Source organism: Schistocerca piceifrons, chromosome 8 (assembly GCF_021461385.2).
Source record: "Schistocerca piceifrons isolate TAMUIC-IGC-003096 chromosome 8, iqSchPice1.1, whole genome shotgun sequence".
NCBI lineage: Eukaryota > Metazoa > Arthropoda > Insecta > Orthoptera > Acrididae > Schistocerca > Schistocerca piceifrons.
This window is the reverse complement of record NC_060145.1, coordinates 489,467,922-489,489,675: the sequence shown is the minus strand read 5'-3', so window position 1 is coordinate 489,489,675 and position 21,754 is coordinate 489,467,922. Positions and strand designations below refer to the sequence as shown.

Sequence of the window (21,754 nt, the reverse complement as noted above, 5' to 3'; positions counted from 1 at the left end):
ATGGGGATGTACTTTCTAATTACCTGTAAGTCGTGCACATTTACTCCACCATGGCAGATACTACCGTGTGGGCTCTAATGCAGATTTTTGCAATCAAAGGATTGCCACTGACAATAATGGTACACAGTTTGCCTCCGCACTGTTCCATGATTTCTGCGCCCAGAAAGGTATTACTCACCTCACATACACCCCATTCCACAGTCTATCAAATGGCAAGGTGAAACATAACAGTGTGTGCATTTAAGACACATTTGACTCACTTGCCGACATAGCATTGCCTCCCTTCCTGAGTATCTACACAACCTCTGTGCTGAATGCCTGGAGCCCAGTGGAGGTTCTGCCCAGATGACAACCCTGGATGCTGCTAACCTGCTCCATCCTGTGCCACAGCTGTGCCCTTCATAATATGCTGTGGGCAATCCAGCCAGTGGCCAGAATGAGTGCCAGCTATAGTTCACGAGATGCATAACTGACAAATATTCAGTGTGAATGCTGGTGAGGCATATTTCTCCCACAGTTCAAATCAACTATGCCTTCGGAGGGGTAACGACCTGCCACAACTGCAATGGACACCGTCGGAGACCTGCCTGCAGATGTCGCCATCTCGCACAGGCTGGATACCACGGAGGCTCCTTCCTCAGATGTACCGGTTGTAATGGTGGCTGCCCAGACATTGGGCATTCATCGAGGCAAAGGGTGGACATTTCCTTGGCATTGCTGTCTCTGTCTCTTGCCACCACGTGGTCCATAGAGACATCACATGTGAGATAATTGCACAGCTGGCACACCATCGTCCTGGCCACTTCCGTTGGCACACCTTTTCGGCTGGAGACAGCTGGCCATCAATCCCTTTGAGGGCGACACCTCTTCAGATGACACCATTGCAATGCAGCAGCATTTGCTTAACTGCTGTCACTGCTGTCAAAATTTGTTGTGACACCTGGGTGAATGTGGTGGGTACCTCACCTATGACAACCTTCCATCAGCAGTGATTCAGTTAGCATAGTCCTGTTTTGTGGTTTTGTTCACTAATGCCCTTGGCACCTGCTCCGTAGAAGTGGGAAGGGATGTGGTGGTGTGCCCGTGCAGTCTGGCATCGCAGTATTTGTATCCGGCACGAGTGGCGGCCAGGTGAAGCTCCTGTCACTGTTGTCCATTGCCAGTGCCTCGGCCAGGAAATACCGGGTGATCAAAAAATCAGTATAAATTTGAAAACTTAATAAATCATGGAATAATGTAGATTGAGAGGTAAAAATTAACACACATGCTTGGAATGACATGGGGTTTTATTAGAACCAAAAAAAGACACCTCATATTGCTAGACATTCCTTTGGAACTACTGACGGCCTTGGGAGAGCCAGTCCTGACCAAACTCTACCATCTGGTGAGCAAGATGTATGAAACAGGCGAAATACCCTCGGACTTCAAGAAGAATATAATAATTCCAATCCCAAAGATAGCAGGTGTTGACAGATGTGAGAATTACCGAACAATCAGTTTAATAAGCCACAGCTGCAAAATACTAACACGAATTCTTTACAGACGAATGGAAAAACTAGTAGAAGCCGACCTCGGGGAAGATCAGTTTGGATTCTGTAGAAATACTGGAACACGTGAGGCAATACTGACCTTACGACTTATCTTAGAAGAAAGATTAAGGAAAGGCAAACCTACATTTCTAGCATTTGTAGACTTAGAGAAAGCTTTTGACAATGTTGACTGGAATACTCTCTTTCAAATTCTAAAGGTGGCAGGGGTAAAATACAGGGAGCGAAAGGCTATTTACAATTTGTACAGAAACCAGATGGCAGTTATAAGAGTCGAGGGACATGAAAGGGAAGCAGTGGTTGGGAAGGGAGTAAGACAGGGTTGTAGCCTCTCCCCAAAGTTATTCAATCTGTATATTGAGCAAGCAGTGAAGGAAACAAAAGAAAAATTCGGAGTAGGTATTAAAATCCATGGAGAAGAAATAAAAACTTTGAGGTTTGCTGATGACATTGTAATTCTGTCAGAGACAGCAAAGGACTTGGAAGAGCAGTTGAATGGAATGGATGGTGTGTTGAAGGGAGGATATAAGATGAACATCAACAAAAGCAAAACGAGGATAATGGAATGTAGTCGAATTAAGTCGGGTGATGTTGAGGGTATTAGATTAGGAAATGAGACACTTAAAGTAGTAAAGGAGTTTTGCTATTTGGGGAGCAAAATAACTGATGATGGTCGAAATAGAGAGGATATAAAATGTAGACTGGCAATGGCAAGGAAAGCATTTCTGAAGAAGAGAAATTTGTTAACATCGAGTATAGATTTAAGTGTCAGGAAGTCATTTCTGAAAGTATTTGTATGTAGTGTAGCCATGTATGGAAGTGAAACATGGACAGTAAATAGTTTGGACAAGAAGAGAATAGAAGCTTTCGAAATGTGGTGCTACAGAAGAATGCTGAAGATTAGATGGGTAGATCACATAACTAATGAGGAGGTACTGAATAGGATTGGGGAGAAGAGGAGTTTGTGGCACAACTTGACCAGAAGAAGGGATCGGTTGGTAGGGCATGTTCTGAGGCATCAAGGGATCACCGATTTAGTATTGGAGGGCAGCGTGGAGGGTACGGTGAGACCAAGAGATGAATACACTAAGCAGATTCAGAAGGATGTAGGTTGCAGTAGGTACTGGGAGATGAAGAAGCTTGCACAGGATAGAGTAGCATGGAGAGCTGCATCAAACCAGTCTCAGGACTGAAGACCACAACAACAACAACAACAACCCTTTTAATTTGTTCTTAAAAGTTTGATAAAAGTCACAAGTATTATTTTTTACAAAGTTTTTGTCTATTTCCAAAAGTTTCTACTTTTCCAACTGTAGTGATCCTGCTTGTTCATTATTGCAGACAATGAAAACATCCTTGGGGATGCTACAACAAAAATTTTTATTTTTACATAACTTGCTATTAAAAACTATCAAAAGTGAAGTAAAAAAGTCTAAGAGTAGTGTCCAATTCCAAAGAGTAAACATTCTGTCAACAGTGCCCAATCCAAACATGTGAACTATTCTTTCTGCAGTGATTCCCACACAGCCACATCCCCTCCCCTCCCCTCTTCTCCCCTCCCCAATAGAGCAGAGCTCCCGGAATGTATGGGTATTCGTGTTGCACACATCAGCCGGTCCTGGTGCAAACTACTGGCTTTTCTGGCATTTCTTCTGGGTCTGCTTGCCGTGTTGAGTGTTTCATTTGCTCCATGTGCTCTCCTCCTTCTGTCTGTTCTGCAGTTGTGAGTGTAGTTTCTCCTTGCTTTTCATTGTCTGATACCAGTATACATTCCAGCTTCACCCTCTCTAGGGACACTGTCTGTTGTTTGCCATTGCATTGTATCTGCATCATATGTTTGCCATGTGTTATGACTCTGTATGTCTCTGCACATGGTGGTGGCAGAGGAGGACCTACTGCATCTGTCCTCAGCATTACATGTGAGCATGTGCTGAGTTCCCAGTGCATAAAAAACTTTTGTTCACCATGTCATGTTGCTGATGGCAGTTGGAGTTTTGAAATGTGGCTTTGTACTCGTTGCAGAAAGTATGGCAGATTGTGGCATGTCTGTTCCGATAGTGTCAAACAAAATTCTGACAGCAGATGTAGGATCTATCCATATATCATCTCTGCTGTTGACACTCATATCTTGTTTATTTATGGTGCGGAGGCCTAACAGTACTAGTGGCAGTGCAGAGGTCCACTTGTCTTCGTGACACATGATAGCAGCTTTCAATGTCCTCTGCCAGTTTTCCACCATCCCATTACTCGCTGGATGGTAGCTGGTTGTATGATGATGGCAGGACCTACAAACTTAGCCAGCTCTAGGAACAGTGTTGATTCAAACTGTCACCCCTTGTCTGTGGTAACTTGTGATGGGTTGCCAATACTTGCTATCCACAATGCTGAGAAAACTTTTGCTGCTGTCTCCATCGAGATGTGAGTGATGGGTACTGCCTCTACCTGTCAACTGTAACAGTCAGTTGCTAACAGCAATTATTGGCACCCTTCTGACTCTGGCATCAGTCCTACAATACCCAAGTGAACATGGGCGAAGCAGTCTGTTGTTTCTGGAAATTCTCCCACTTTCTTGTTGATGTGCATGCCCACTTTGCGTCATTGACATGATTTTGCCCACCTGCAGCAATCCTTATTTATGCCGGGCCATACAAACTGCTCTGTCAGCAGCCTAATGCTTGTGTTTGCACTAGGATGAGCCAAACCACAAATTCCATCAAAAAAAGCTGTTCATCATTGTTCTGGTATGATAAGTCTGGGTTTGTCTTGTGACTTATCACACAAGGTATTTCCCTTAGCCCCTGCTGGCTGTATCTGTTTAAATTGCAGTAGTCCTGTCAATTCACGATGTAAACATTCTTTTAGGAGTTAGCCGAGCATTGGTGCCCTGTGCTGTGGTCAGCTGCCTGTAATCTGCCATATAGGAGATGGCTCTGACCCATGAAAAAAAAACAGCCACCACATCTTTGGCCCCGTTTATGTGCCTAATATCTGCACTGAACTGCCCAATAAATTCAAGTTGCCAAAATTGTATTGGGGATAGTTGTCCTTATGTGTGCTGAAGGCAAAAGTTACAGGTTTTTGATCCATGCATATGAAGAATGGTCCTGCTCCAGTGTATGGGCAGAAGTGCCGCACTGCTTGATATGCAGCCAATAGATCGCAATAAAAAGTGCTCCATTTGACTTGGGATGCTGTGAGCTTGTGGGAGAAAAAATTCAAGGGCTGCCAACAATCATCAACATTGATGAAGGGCGGCACCAATTGCCTGCTGGCTGGTGTCTATGACTACTACTAAAGGTGTGTCATGTACAGGATGGGCTAACAAAATTGCCTTCTGCAAGCTAGCTTTTACCTGGTTGAAAGCTCACTGCTATCCAGTGCAGTGGCAGCTCACCTGCAGCATGTTCATCTGCTAGAGCTGCTGTCAGTGGTGCTTGTACCTCAGATGCTCCTGGTACGTGCTACCGGTAGAAATTTATGACTCCTCGGAATCTTCTTAGCTGAAGAAAGTATGTCAGGTGGGGATATCCTTTATGATTTCAATCTTGTCTTCCAAAGATCAGATGTCAGATGCTGAAATGAAGTAGCTGAGGAAATTTACGTGCATCTGATCCAGAGTACACTTTGCTTCATTGACCACTATACCATAGTTCTGTATTTGGTCAAAGACTGCTTTGAGGTGTTCTTTATGCTCTGTAGTCATTCTGGAAAATATCAAGATGTCGTCCAGGTATGCAAGTCAAAAATTCAGCCGTCTAAGGACTTTGTCCACAAAACATTGCCATGCCTGTGCAGCACTTCTTAACCGGAAGGGCATTTGTAAAAACTCGAACAATCCAAATGGAGTTACCACAGCACTCTTCAGTATGTCTTCATTCACCACTGGTATTTGGTCATATGCCTTCTTGCAATTGATTATGCTGAATATTGTGGATCCCACTAGTACGTTTGTGAAGTCTTTAATATTTGGAAGCAGATATCAGTCTGGGACTGTTCGTTTGTTCAGGGCCCAGTATTCCCCACAGGGCCTCCAAATGTCATCTTTCTTCTTTACCAGATGTAGTGGGGACACCCACAGGCTATCTGACCTGCAGATGATGCCTGTTTGTTGCACAATTTTGAACCCCGCCTTTGCTGCTGCATAACAATTGGGAGTTAGTCATCTCGGCCATTGTGAGACTCGTTGTCCTGGTGTGGTCTTAACGTGGTGTACTGGCAACACTGCGTTTACTTGTTACGGCTACCCAAGGTGCTCACAGCACTTCAGCCCAGAGGTCCTGTGATGACCTCACTGTTCATTTTTATCTGTGCTGCATTGAGGTTCATGTCTATCCTCTGTTAACAAATAAAATCTGCTCCCAGGATAGGCTATGAGACATCTGACAGCATGAAATTCTGCATGAATTTTTCCTAAATCCGAGATCCACTTCTATTTTGTGATGTACGTATATTGCTATGAGCAAACTGTTTGCAGCCATGAGCTGAGTAGGTTTGGCTGGATGTTCTTTTTTCTGTGCATACTTTTAATGTCCTAACATCAGAGCCTGAATTGACGAGATAGTAGTGAGTCACCTTAACGTCTCTTACATACAATCTGCATGACAATGTTAGTAGACTGGCTTGGTTACTCACTAGGGGTTCTGTTAAGTCACTGACTGTCTTAGTATGGTGCTTTTGTTGAGCGCTGTGGTGTGCAGCACCTATTGGCAACTGCTGGTGCCATTTGAATATAAACTGAACACGGAGAAGGACACTTCCTGGCTTGCTCCCTAAAATACCGATGATAACAACATGTTGAATCTTTCCTCTTCTTAAAATATTGCTGATTCTTACATCCACTGTCTTGTTGGTGTATACCCCGTGTATCTTCTACCAGTGCCACTACCTGTTTCTGCAATGCTTCTATCTGCTCTTTCAAGTGTTCGTACTGACTGTTAACATCTGTGTGTCACTCTTTTCATATAGCCACAGTCTCTTACATGTTGCTTTCCTCATGCAGTTTAATTGCACTCAGTGTGTTTGTCTTGTCTAACATTACGTACAATTTGTCTGCAACCAGAGTTATCGTGTTGGTGTCAGTACTGCTGTGCCCGCATCTCGTGGTCGTGCGGTAACGTTCTCGCTTCCCACGCCCGGGTTCCCGGGTTCGATTCCCGGCGGGGTCAGGGATTTTCTTTGCCTCGTGATGGCTGGGTGTTGTGTGCTGTCGTTAGGTTAGTTAGGTTTAAGTAGTTCTAAGTTCTAGGGGACTGATGACCATAGATGTTAAGTCCCATAGTGCTCAGAGCCATTTGAATCAGTACTGCTGTAGGTAACAACAGCTGCTTGCGCCATAACTGGCAGCTGTTCTATCCATACGTGACATAGCATGGCATCTGATAACTCCTCTTCACTGAATGTGGCAGAATTCTGCTAGTGTTCTGTTGCCTATCTGGTTTCTGTGCAATAATTGCTCCACTGACTTACACAACCAATCAATTAGCATTTTCCTTAGCTGTGTATACTGTTGTTTTTGGTAGTGATTTCGATATGACACCTGTGACCATAGCGGCAGCTCTAGTGTCAAAACTGGTTACAGCTAGGTCTAACATTGCCACCCATAATTCTGGTTTGTCAGTTAAGAACCATGGAGTTTGCCTTCTAGGCCTGACTTGCAACTCTTATTTGTCAGCATGTCTGTGTATTGAATCTTCGTCTTTTCTCAGTGATTGTGGGCATGTCTCTTCTCTAGCTTGCATTTCTGTTGCATCTTCAAGATCCTTAATCTGCTTTTGCAAGTTCTCTGGTACCTTTAACAGATGCAGTGGGCCTTGAACTCAATCGACGTCTTGATACAATGTCATATGACTCTGTGTGGTCTTTGTTGCCTGTGACTTTTTCTGCATTTTTGGGGTCACAAGGATGTAGTGATCCAGCATGTTCATCATTTAACAGTGAAAACTCTCTTGTAGATGCTACAATGAAAGTTTTTAATTTTGCATAACTCACTATTAAAACTGTTGAAAGTGAACTAAAGAAGTATAAGAGTAGTGTCCAGTTCCAAAGAGTAAACATGTTGTCAACAGCGTCCATTTCAGACATGTGAAATACACTGTGTGTGATCTATTCTTTGTGCAGTGATTCCCACAAAAAGCTCATTTTGGATATTTCTTGCTGGTTGTCATGTTTAGCAACATTAATTTTTTCTTGATAGTTTTTAATTGATTCTTTTGTTATAGTAAGCCTACCTGTATTAATTTTAATTAACCTTTGTGGCTTTCTTTTTTCTTTAGTTGGTAGGAGCTTGGCTTTAATTTTAGAGAAATAATGATTAGAATCAAATTCACCATTCCTTATTACTTTCACATTTACAGCTTCCATTGTACTTTTTTGCGAAATAGCCAAATGATGTAACTGAAACTCTCCTAACATTGGGCTGAAAGATACTTAAGTTTTAGCTTTTCTTGGGAGTTTTCTAAAAAAGACTGAGTTTCATTGCAAGTGAGAGCTTTGACAGAAACTGATTAGCCTCATACCATTTGCATTGTGGAATTTTAGATATTTCAGTTTCTAAAGGATCCCAGAATTCCTCTTTTTTGTGGATTTTTCCTGTTGACTTCATTTATTGGTGCATGGCAATTAACAAGGGTGTATATCTTGTTTTTGCATTTAACTGATAAGAAAGACATTCTCTCTGAGGTGGACTTAAATTCTGCTGCATTTCCTATTATACTTTGATGAACGTAGAAAGCTGTGCCCAATGATGGCATCTGATTCATAATTTTGATTGCTGGTTTGCCTTTGAAGATTCTGTAGTTACAAGTATCTACTGCATTTGATATCAGAAATGATGTTTCTTGAACTGCTAAAATTTGAGTTTTGTTTTTCTCTAAAAGTATTACTAGTTCATTTTCTTTACCAATGTTGATTAGAGAATTTACATTTGAAGTGCCTAGAAAGAATTTCATTTTGAATTTTATTTTAGAAGGATTCCAAGGTTGCTTTGATTCAACCTTCTGATTGCAGTTGTTGGGACTCCCCAGAACCCCTGGTCCCAGTGCACTGTGTGATGCAATGGTGGATTTCTCTCTCAAGTTACCACCTGGGGTAAAGCATTCATTTGGCAGACTTTCCATGCTGCAGTTGAAATTGTATTACATACAACATAGGCAATTGAATTCCCAGATAAGATATTAGTTCGAAATTTGATATTTTATTCATGTTCACTCCACTAGGCTCTTCCATTCTCTCCACCATTGGGAATTAAATAAAACTTCCTCTTATGTCTTCAAGACCTTTGTCCAGGTTTCATCTGTAACCCTAGGCGGGGACCCTCTCAGTGTACTACCATCTGTAGCCAGTTGGATCCAGGTTTTTTAACAAGGTGTTACTCCTCCCCTTCCGTCCATATTTTATGATTTACCACCCTAAATTGCCTCTCCTCATCCAAACCAAGCTTCTAAACTTGTGTGTAAAATGAACAATTTTCTTTGACAGTTTTCCATTTTGTGTACTAGATGGGTTCCTGATCACATTTCTGTGCAGGCTAGAGAAATGTATGTGTGTAACACAAATTTCTTTTGACTTTTATCATTTTGTTGGCCTCCCTCTTATGCATAATTACAGAGTTCAAGTCCTTAAACATATTTACTTGATACCGTATTCCAACCATCCAATAGTAAATATATAAAAAGCACCCTAATCAGCTGTTTGCAGTGAGATAATAGCACACACTCAAAAATAACTGGCAAGAAGTAACTGGTGAAACTGAAAGCTTAAGTAACCACCCATGTTTTCAGTGCTTATTCATTCTGCCATAAAGTGAGAGTATGTTTTCTCAGTAATGCTATTTTCCATTGTTGTTATTTGTGTAACTTTTGTAACTTGGAAATTACTTTTTCAGGTACATGAACTTCTTTCCTGTCCCGAAGAATGGCACTGCAAAGTACTTATTTGAAAAAAGTGCCACTTACTTTGATGGTGATCTTGTACCAAGAAGAGCAAGTGCTCTGCTTCCTCATGCTAAGCTTGTAAGTGTTTCTGTTTCTGTACATAATAAAGCCACTTAAATTTTTTTTTCTAGTGAGAAATACACAATGAAAATAATGCATCTAAATAATTAATTCCTTTTACATCACTGTCTACGAAAGAAAATGTTTTCATAAAACTGAACCATGTAGCCACACTGGTAAATCTCTGGTGTCTGATCAGAATGCAATAAATATAGTAACATTTATGAAAACTGCAACAGCAGTAGGAACACGTGTGATTGAAATGAGCATAAATCCTAATTTAACTGCTCAACAATACAGAAATCATTATGATTACCCATTTGTGCGTGATAACATAGACTTTGAGATCTAGTATGCTGCAATCAGAGCTTCTGAACATTGTGGCATAGATTTGGAGGGTAAAGATGTATTCATCTGGAAAATCCCACTGTAAGGTTTGTATTTGAGTCAATAATGTCTTGACACTGATTGTTGGAGGATCATGATAAGAAAGTCATCAACAAATTGTATCCAGACCTGTTCAGTGTGTGATATGTTAGGTGGACAGATCTATAGCATAAGGTGTTTTCCAGAGGACATTGGACTGTGGTTTGTCTGAAGCAGGAGCAGTATCGAGACTCAAAAAATTTCTCTGGTGTAGCGCTTGTTGGAGTTTAAATTGTATGTTACACGCAATGGTGCCCAAATCATCACACTGGGCACTTTTTTGATATGCTGCTTAATAATGGATTGTGATTACCATGTTAGCATGAAGCACGCTGTAAAAACTGTTGAAACAATTAATGCCATTAACTAGAATATTTTGTAATCCCAGTGTGCGTGTGTGTGTGTGTGTTTTGATTCTCATCAGGGAAAATAAATGGAGTTAATGAATGATAATATTGCAAATAATCCTGCAAATATTTCTACAATTAAAGGTCACACTCGCAGTGCTTTTAATTGTGGCTTGTCCAGGCCATTAAGACACACAAGAAACCACCTAATGAAAGAAGGGCCTGATTGTTTTGGATGTGCAATTGCGTTGCTAAGTCTGATGATGATCAAATACCTCACAGGCCAGGTTAATTTAAGCATGTAGTTTTTCTGTGGTTTTGCTTCAAGTGAATGCTAAACTGTTGCTCCCATCAGGTTGTGAGTCATTTCTTCCCCAATGCCTTTATATGTATATGTAATTAGCTTGTTTATAGGATGTTAAATTATAAAATTTCTTCCTTCCTTCTTGAAGCCAGTACTGCCAACTTAGGAAAAGCAAATTCCTTAACTGTGGAAGAATAAATTTTTCTGTGTTTTCAAACTATGGAAAAGGTTGAGGCATGATACTCTGACTAAAGACCATTTGCTTATATGTTATAGATGGTCTACATAGCATATCATGAGGTACTTTTTTATCAGCTGTTAGGAATCTGATTCTTGCATCTACAGCAGCGTGGAAGCACAGTCTTCATAATGTGAAAGCATATGTATATTAAGGGAACCAAAGCTGTGGGTTTGAAAAATATTCTTTAAATATCAGAGGAAACAGATTCTGCAGCTGTCAGCTTTCACCAGTACATACCCATGGAGAAACAGCCAATTATATGGCACTCAATGTTGTTACATACAAAATTCCAACATTTTTGTTAGCTTGGAGTGTTGTAAGCATAAGTTGTAATTCCGTGTACAAATTGAACATGATGCATGACAGTATCTAATTGTATAGTATTAAATGAGTAATCATTGAGGGTTTGTTAAAAAGCAGTGCATTATTAATCTGAATATTTAATTTGAGTCCTTATTTATTTTTGCCATTCTTTTTTAATTTAATTGACATGGGTAAAAAAAAAAAAAATATTACTTAAAGATAAATTCTAAGATTATGCAGTATATGAAAAGTCCATAGGAAGAGGGAAATAAAATGTAATATCCTACTGAGGGGCCACAGTTCTTTACAGAAAGGTGACATAGGTAAATGCATTAATATGTCAATAAATGGAACCAATCATTTGAAGTCCTCTTTTTAGATTGTCATCTATCTGCATCTTATCTTTGGAAGCCATCAATGACCTCCAGTCTCTACTTCCTCTCATCCATCACAGCAATTATTTTAAAATTTATCAGATGTTGATAATGTCTATCATCATGTCCTTATTCAAGATTGTAGAAGAAAGATTATCCTGTTCAGCTTTCAGTATACATCATGTGATGTTTCTGATCTTAAATACTGTATTTCACTTGTCTGTAAAATACTTTAGATTGTAAAATACTTCAGACTGTTTATCTTTCATCAAATAATTAGCCTAAACATTTACATTAATTTCTTGCCACTTGGAAGAAAAGGTAACCTGAAACAGGTGTCTTTAATTCTGTTACTATCCAGTGTCATTATACATTGTCGATTGCTTTACTGTGCGGAGATTGATGTGATGATCTAGTTGATTTCTGTCTGCCTGCCAAATTTTCTTTATTATTTTGCAACACATGTTTCATGCAAGAATCATATTTCTTGTGTTGGCCTCCCTTGCTTACAAAACAGATGATAATTCTTTTTTACTAGTTTTGCATCTTGCTGTATCTTGTGTGATTCCAACTATTTAAAAATATTACGCTGGATCATTTTTGGTAATCGTGGCATTAATTCCTTGGATTAGGAAACAGTGAATGTAATGTGTGTGTTTTGTCTCTATATTTATGTTCCTGAGGATACAATGGTCACTTTGTGACTTGATTTGTGAGTAGAAAGAAACTCTGTGTGAAAAGAGAGCTGAAGTTTGATGTCTCAGTGAAAATGATTCATTTTTCATTTCCAAAATTGTCAAAGCACTAATTCACAACATGTATATGTAATGTATGTCTGTGTGTGAGTGTGCATGTGTAGGAGTTTAAAAAAATTTTGTGTTTGTTTTTGTGAAGGTTACAATTCTGATATCTCCAGCAAAGAGGGCTTACAGCTGGTATCAACACACTCGAGCTCACAGAGATCCAGTGGCACTCAACTACTCATTCCATCAGGTCATCACAGCTAGTGATACGGCACCCAAGCCACTACGAGAGCTTCGCAACAGGTAAAGTGTTTATTACAGTTATTAGCTTTAGTTTATTTTAATTCCTGGTCTGTCGCTTTGACGTATATGTTGCTGTGCCTCTCACAACAATTGTGAATGTGTGCTTCTATCACTAATGTCCTCATCATTAGGTATGTTAAATCTTGTCCTCCAACATGTGCCAAGATACGTAGTGTGAAAGTGAACAGCTGCCAAAAGCAGAAGCATAAACGATTCCCAATACATGGAAGCTGGGGTACACCAAAATTACCAAAACAGACATCAATGTATCTTTCAAGGAAGGAGAGTGGAATTTTGAATAAGCAGCAAAGATATATCACCAGGCACAGTTTATTTTGGCAATATATTTTTCACTCACCGACCTTCTGTTTATAATTCCGCTAAGTATCAGCCAAGATCCTGCATACATATTTCTTGCAGAACGAATCATGTTTCTTGTTTTGTTTGCCATTTCTTCCTCACTGCTGCTCCTTAACGCATTCGTTCCAACATGTATACACACCCCTTTATAATTATGTCTGGTTTCAGAATCTGGTTCTGTAGTATCTTGTCTTGCATTTACCATATTTTTAAAATGTTTACCGAGTTGTTGCGTTCTAATTCCAGGTCGTACATCGATCTTACAATTGGGGACAGTGATATTCTTCAGCAGCGAATCGCCAATTATTAAAAAGTCATTTTCCTTTTGTTGCATATCTGTCGCCTTGTTTTTCCTTTTGCTATATGTCACCACCTTCCATTTATATTTATCTTCTGGTTTTTGGCTTTCTGAGTTTACCGAGACATCAACGAGAACACTTGAAATGTTGTTGTTTTTAAAGTCCGATCGGTCACTCATATTTTTGCGATCTTCGCAGCATATGAACAATGTCTTTAGTACATACTGCAGTCTGGGTTTAGTGCTATTTCTGCTACCATCTTAGTGAAGCGCATGTTCACCCAGTGTTTCTTTTTTATTTTGGTGCAAATTTAAATAACCTTCATAGAAATGTCCCGAAGATAAAGTCACAAAAGGACGACCATAACAGAAAGAAAATGATCTTCGAAATGAAACATAAAATCACTGTAAAACACGAACATGTTGCGAGCAGTGCTGATTTAGCATACACATACAATCACTCTACATCAACTATTTGCACTATTCTCTAGAACAAGGACAAGATTAAGGAGATAGATGTTTCAAAGGAAGTGACTAGAGTACGTAAACAATGGTTTCGTATTCTGCACAAAGTCAAAACATTGCTTCTTATATGGATAAATGAAAAACAATTACAAGGCAACACTATTAACCAGAACATCATTTGTGAGAAGGCGAGATTGATTTTTGCTGACCTCATTAAGAAGATGCCAGGATCATCAGCAGCTGAAGAAATGTTTAAGGTAAACTGTGGGTGGTTTGAGAGGTTTAAGAGAAGAACTGGCATCCACAATGTTGTGAGGCATGGCGAAACAGCCAGCTTTAACACAAAGGCAGCAGAGAATTTCACCACCAACTTCAAGATGCTCGTAGATTCTGAGGGTTATCTGCCACAATACGTTTATAATTGTGTCGAGATGGGTCTGTTCTGGAGAAAGATGCCAAATTGCACATTTATAACAGCAGAGGACAATGCATTGCATAGAAACCAATGAAAGATTGCCTCATAGTGCTAATCTTTGCCCAGTACAAGCAGTGATTTGAAAACTAAACCACTGCTTGTTTACCATTCAGAAACTCCATGAGACTTCAAGAAGCCTAAAGTGCAGAAAAGCAGATTAAATATGATGAGGAGGTCTGATAACAAGGCTTGGGTGATGTGATCTTTTTGTGATTGGATCAATGAAGTGTTTGGTCCTTCTGTGAAAATATGTTTGCCTGAGATAAATCTGCCTCTCCATATCTTGCTTGTTATGGAAAATTCTTCAGGCCTACAAGACCACCCCCTTGAAGAATTTCAGTTCATCAACATCCAGTTTCTACCTCCCAACACCATTCTGTTACTCCAGCCTATGTACCAGTGGATTATTTCTAACTTTAAGAAGCTCTACGCCAAATCACTCGTTGAGCATTGCTTCGAGTTGACTGAAGCTATGAATCTCACTCTCAGAGAGTTTTGGAAATATCACTTCAACATTGTTGCTTGCATCAAGATGGTCAAAAAGGTGTAAGAAGGGTTACTAAGAGAGCCCTCACTTCTACTTGGAAGAAGCTTTGACTGAAGTGCATTTTCAAATGCATTTCAGTCAGTACCTGTGGAGCCTGTAGGCAACGAGATTGTGTCTATGGCCAAGGGCGTAGGACTAGAAGTGGATAACAATGATATCAATGAGCTTGTGGAAGATCACAGCCATGAAATGACCATGGAAGAACTTATGGAGTTGCAGTTTGTTTCACAGCAGGGAGTTGTGACTAGGAGTTCTTCTTCAGAAGAGGAGGAGGGGAGGAGGAGGCAGCGGCGGTAACAGCAAAGCATCAATCTTCTGTCACAATAAGAGGAATTCTGAAAACATGGGAATCATTTGCATTGTACATTGATCACCACCCCAATAATGCAGCGATTATGTTCGCTACAAATTTATTTGAAGATAATGCTGGTGTGTCACATTTTTGCCAATTGTTGAAGCATCAGCAGAAACAAATGACTATAAATAGCATCATAGTAAAAAGGAATTAGTTCTGTATCATGAATAATAAAGTACATAATACTGCATGTATAATTGTCTTTGAATAAATGGCATAAATAAGAGAAAACTTTTAGTACTTTTTCTGCATGGAACAAATTATGGTATTTTACATTAATTTATATAGAATACATCAAGGAATCACAAATTTAGCATTGGAGGGCAGCGTGGAAGGTAAAAATCGTAGCGGGAGACCAAGAGATGAATACACTAAGCAGATTCAGAAGGATATAGGTTGCAGTAAGTACTGGGAGATGAAGAAGCTTCCACAGGATAGAGTAGCATGGAGAGCTGCATCAAACCAGTCTCAGGACTGAAGACAACAACAACAACATATATGGAATAAATTCTTTCACTTGATGAATGTTTAGAACTACGAGTAAGATTCTGGAATGAATTGTGTTCGCTATGCGAGGTTTCACTGTACATTAAATTTCCTATTCATTTTTCCTATAGTACTAATAGTTTCTATGTTGTGGGAAATGGGAAAATTGCAGATTATTAAAAATAGTATTTTAATGATATAAAATTACTGTTTAATGTTAAACGAAGTGGGTTAAGAACAAATATTAAATGTCTGCACGACATCTAACAGCAGCAGTGCCATATTAAGGGATAAATTGTGTTATTTTATTTGAGGAGGGGAGGGGGGGGGGAGGCAACAAGGTAGAGGGGGCAGGGACAGAGGTTACAAGCATGAGGGAAGCTTGTTAGTAATTCTGCATTTTCTAGACCCTTACTCTAGCAGTCTATTACATGTTTCTAGGTAATTTTACACCTACAGTGAAGCACCTCAGTTACAAAGATGACCAAAGGTGTGAAGCCTGGGCAGCATATCCTTTTGCCACTCTCTTCTTCTAGCTCACTCCTCGCCATGAGACACACACACACACACACACACACACACACACACACACACACACACACACACACACACATCCTTCCTCATACCCCTCCCTCTCTCTCTCCCTCTCTATCTCTCTCTATCAGTTGCTAGTTGTTAGGTGTTACTTGCGCTCTTCTCCTATCCATGATTTCTAAGTTGTGAAGTCTTCCAGTTACAAACAACTTTACCTCCCAGTTACTTTACAGTTGAGGTGCTCAACTCTATGTAAAATTTCTGAAGTGCTTTATGACTTGTAAGACCTTTCTTTGCTTTAGGACTTGTAAGATCTTTTGTTGTACATATATTAATTTTAATTTAAAGCCTAGATTTTATAAGTGGATACATGATGATTTACTTGTAGAGGAATGATTTGCCAAGTTAAGTTTAAAATACAGTGTTAATTAACACCCACTATATTGATCATGTCACTTTTTACATATCTCTCCGCACCTATAAAACATAATAAATGCTCTGCAGGTGTTTCTGCATTCACATTATGTTTGATTGCTGTTCTTTGATGTACTTGCACACACCACTCTCCATATTTTTCTACCTGATCAAGTCTGTTCAGTTTTTATGTGCCTTGTACAACCTATTTAAGGATTACAGTGCCAGAAGAGCTCTGTACATTTGGACCATGGAATCAGAACAGTTGATCTTGAAGTTTTGCATGATTCAATGGCTAGAGAATGTAGATATTGCTGAGTGCACTTAGTAACTGCTTCCATATCTGTGAATAATTGTTACAAAGGTATAACACAAAAACAAACTGAAATGTACTAGCATCATCATCTCAAGAACAAGCTACTCCGTTCAAAAATCGCATTTTTCAAGACTCTTGCTCCAGACTTTCCTTCTTCAGTTATTGACCAGCTTACGTATTGTTATTGTTTTGCTCTTTCCCATGCCAGCTAGTGTTTTCCTCTAAATATTGTCTCAAGTTATGATTTTTTTGGTAGTGGGTGTATAAATAGTAATTTTTTATTTTAATTTAAATCACATTAACAGCAGCTGTATGATTATGGCATTTCACAGTATTGAGATTTTGAGCAGCAATGTAACAATGTTAGCTGCTGAAAATGATGGCTCATTTCTTGTGGGACCTATTCTTGGCTCACTTGCTTCACGTCATCTATCCAACTCGTTGCCATGTCTCTTCTCCGTCATCCTGTCACTGAGTCACTCTGATATGAATAGCGATGCTGAGTGACTGATCCTGTTCCATCCCATCCTTCATTGCCACTCCACTCCCACTCAGGTAGAATGCTGAATGCTTACAAAGATCTCTAGACCTTGTGGTGGGTGCTCACAGCCTTACGTCATTGGGTGTTGAAATATTAAACATGACACTAACTAAAGCTAAGTAGAAATTTTACTTCATAAAGGTTCTCCTGAACTGCTGCAGCCATGATCATGGAATAAAAATTAAACAAAATTTCCTATTGCAAAATGTGCTATTGAAAGGTTACAGGTTTTATACTTCCGTGCATTTTAGGGAACAAAACCCCAGAAACCACGTGTTTTGGAAATACCTTTGATGTGCTTCAGCATTGGACCTGCATATATGTGTAATATGGAAGTAGAAATACAAATTGCATAAAACACACAGTTTAGTTTCTGGAGCACTGGAATAGAGATTCACTTCCGCTTTTGTCAGCCAATCGTGGCTTAGGTCGTGTGATCTCACCAGCCAATGACAGCACATATTCAGAGCATAGGGCATTTGATGTAGTCAACCAATAGCAACATCACTGTTTTTTCATGGTAACACATAAATTCCTGAAATACTATTAAGCATTCAGTACTGATAAAGTAGGAACCATGACTCCCAAAGTAATATTCAAACTTTGCAGTAACAAACAAAGCAATGCTTTCACATGCTTTTAATGTTGAGGGGAGTCAGCATACTAGTTTCCCCAAAAGATTCAGAATTGTAATAAATAGTCATGCTTTTAGCATTCATGAGAAGAAATATTGCACAACAGTTATGCCCAGTGGGCAAGGTTTACTGAGCCTCAATGAAAAAGTGATGTAATGTTTCTTTTGAGTTATATGATTGATGGAACATGTATTCAGCCAGGTAACACATGCAATGTTCGATGCACAGCAATTAAATGTATAATTGTGCTTGTCAGAAATATTCAGCTTCTGCAATTTAAGCTGTGCTCCTAGCTTCCTGCCTAATCATGCCCTCAGAGAAAAAACAGCAAAAAATTGATAATGACCAACACTATGTGTGAAAGAACAGCTTTCCTTGTAGCTGTACTGTATGTATATTAATTTAAACCATTAACTTTTCCTCTTTGTGTGGTTGTGATACTTAACAGTGATGTGTCCTATGCTCTTTGAACACTCCAGAAGCTACCGTGATTTAATTGTTGGAATCTGTATTTATACTTTCACAAAATGAAAGTAAGCAGTGCACATATTGCTGGGCATCAAAGATCTTTCCAAAATGCATTGTGTTTTGCTGGATTTCATTTCCTAAATTCCTGGGAAGTCCTACACCAGTATACGACCTTTACCATGCAAAGGACAGATAAGTTTTATAGCTCCGACGGAAAGTGTACTGTTGCTTAACCATGGAAAAAGTGTATCTCGCCTCATGTATAGTGTATTTTCACCCAGGAAAAAGTGTGTTTTTAACTGGAAAATTTGGAAAAAAATCAAGGAATTTTTTTTTCTTGCTCGCATACCCAACCCGGACAAGATGTCTGACCTATTGATCTATGCCGTTACAAATGGTGTCGGGTGAGCAGTTTATTCTGGAGATGTCCAGTGAGAGCTGTAAGGTTGTCAGACACAGAGGTTCCTGTGGGGCTACTCACGGAAACAGTGATCCACGGTTAGTAGGATTAGCTGGGGGCATAAGTGGAAGTAATGCCACAACAGGTTGGCATCACAACTGAGAATGTGGTCCAGCCAGCCCTCTTGCATGTTCCAGTGTCCTTGTCCATGGCTTTGGCCACACGGATCCCCATAGCAGGAAAAGCATCCACCACCTGTAGAGTGTCTTCGTCCTCTGTCCAACTGAAAGCACAAGATACCATTTCAGTCAAACACCAGGCCAGGGCCCATTGGGAGACAGGACAGGGCATTTGCATTGGTGTGTTGAGTGGTACTGTGGAACTGAATTTCTTAATTATAAGTGCTGAGGAAGAGTGCCCAGCACTGGAATTGGTGGGCAGTCTTCTCAGGTAGCTTTGCCATAGGACCTAAGAGGGAGATCAATGGCTTATGATCCACAATAAGGTAGGACTTTGTTCCATATAGAAATATATGAAATTTGTTGAGCACAAAGATGAAGTCGGTGGCCTCTTTTGCAATTTGTGAATATCTCTTCTGTGCAGCACTGAACATCTTAGATCCAAACACAACTGGATATTCAGATCCAACCTCATCTATGTGCCAGGATGGCTACCAGGCGCCATATATATGTGCGGATGAATATGTGTGTGTGTGTGCGAGTGTATACCTGTCCCTTTTTCCACCTAAGGTAAGTCTTTCTGCTCCTGGGATCGGAATGACTCCTTACCCTCTCCCTTAAAACCCACATCCTTTCGTCTTTCCCTCTCCTTCCCTCTTTCCTCATGAAGCAACCTTGGGTTGCAAAAGCTTGAAATTTGTGTGTGTTTGTGTGTTTTTTATTGTTTATAATGTCTCTATAAACATACCAACGCTTTCGTTTGGTAAGTTACAGCTTCTTTGTTTTTAGATATATTTTTACCACGTGGAATGTTTCCCTCTATTAAATAAGCAAAGGAGTTGAAGACATGGTTTCAGTGATGTCGAAGACTGTCAATTTATTTAGCTCAATCTTGATAGCATCCTGCAGTGCAAACGACACGGGTCGTACAAGGAAGAAGTGTCGACACATTGATTTCTTTAATGTAGTTCACACCGGTAAAGTTCTTTGCTTTTCCCATACCCCCAGAGGAAATGTGAGAGTACTCCAACCTGAGAATATGTGATTCCCAAAATGGTACTTGTTCCAGGACCATGTGGACCGAATCTTTGATGATAAATCCGAAAGCTGAAAAAGAGTGGCAGACAGACTCAGGATGTCCTTCCTTCCGGCAAGCCTTGCACTGTGCCCGCCTGTCGGGGCAGTTTTCTCTGACACATGTTTGAAAACAGTGGGCATGATGGAGACGAGCACTGGTCTGGAGGCTGGGACTTCTTTCCTTGTTTATGAGATAGAGCCAGAGTGCAGCAGTGTTTGTGCTCTACTGTTGCCACATTTGCCGTATCGGCAAATTTGGAGCCCTCTCCCGTGTCTTTTGTGACGGCCGCTCCTCACCTCAGAATTCTAATTGGTGGCCTGTGGCTATGTATGTCCTCCAAAGTAGGGTGCTCATATAGAAGAGCTTTCTGATGAACCTCTGTATCTGGAGCTGCTCAAATGACGGTGTCCCTAATCATCTCCTCTGCATACGATTCCTTATATACTGCGGTTACAAAATGACATTTCCTGCTGAGTCCCTACAGTTTAACAATCCATGTGTGGTATGTCTGGCTAAGCTATTTACCTGTTTAGGACACCGATAAAATTCTACACGGGATCCAGTGACATGGTGAAAGTAGGTAATTAATAGAGCATGCATTTCATAAAAGGTCAAGTTTGCTGTTTTGTGAGAGGGGTCAGTTTGCTCAAAAAGTGGCATGTACTGGGTGAGATCCATGACAGGACTAGCAATTATGCTATGTCTGGACACAATCTTACTGCACTGTCATAGCAGGAGAAGAGGTGATACTCGTAAGTGGTGCATTCCTGGTGGCGGGGGGTCCTAACCAGCTTACTGGTGGACTTGAGTGAAATAAAATAGCTCTTGTGGACCAAACATGCCCTATGTGGTTAACTGTCACAGTTCTAAATTGGAGCTTGCTCCGGCTAAGGTTAATTGCCTTTGAAAGTCAAATATGGAATGGTCTTTTAGGAAAAAAATACCACCGTCCTGCCCAAAAAGGCAGGTAAAGACTACATTGGATTTGGTGGGTAGCCGACTAGGCAGCCAAATGCATAGTGACACACAAAAAGAAGATTCAATATAAGCAAATAAATTATATAGCAACACAAGACATAAACTCAATACTTAAGACCAGAAAACTCAAGAATTTCACAGAGGAGTTAAACAAACAAGAACTTTTAATAGCAGGGCTCCAAGAAATGAGAAACACGATATAGGACCCATTCAAATCTCAAGGACACAGATATTTGTAATGGGAAACTAGGACAGAGGGTTATGAAGCAATGTTCCCAAATTGGAACAGGATTTATAGTGAACATAAAAATGATAGATTCAGTAACTAATTTTCAAGCAATATCACTAAGAATTGCAACTCTAACTTTTAAAATAATGAATAAAACCTACAAATTATAAATGCTCATGTCCCTACAAATGAAAAAAATTGTCTAACAAAACAAAGGATGAAGTAGATACATTTTGGGACCTTCTCGAACGAACTGTGAACAGAATAAATAAAAGGAAAGTAAAAATCTTATTGGGAGACTTCAGTGCCCAGCAGGGAAAAGAAAGGAAATATAAAGATATAATTGGAAAATGGAGTTCACATAACTTCACAAACAAGAATGCCCAAAGACTTGCAGAATTCTGCAGAGAACACAAC

At 39.9% G+C, this 21,754-nt stretch overlaps 1 protein-coding gene across 1 annotated transcript in view; it reads left to right on the top strand.

Moving 5' to 3' along the window:
• LOC124712487 (bifunctional heparan sulfate N-deacetylase/N-sulfotransferase) overlaps positions 1-21,754 on the top strand; it is a 107,860-nt gene that overhangs the window by 65,066 nt on the left and 21,040 nt on the right. The window contains exons 12-13 of the mRNA XM_047242782.1: positions 9,430-9,556; positions 12,428-12,579. Of these exons, the coding sequence (XP_047098738.1) occupies positions 9,430-9,556; positions 12,428-12,579 (279 nt within the window). The remainder of the gene's footprint in view (positions 1-9,429; positions 9,557-12,427; positions 12,580-21,754) is intronic.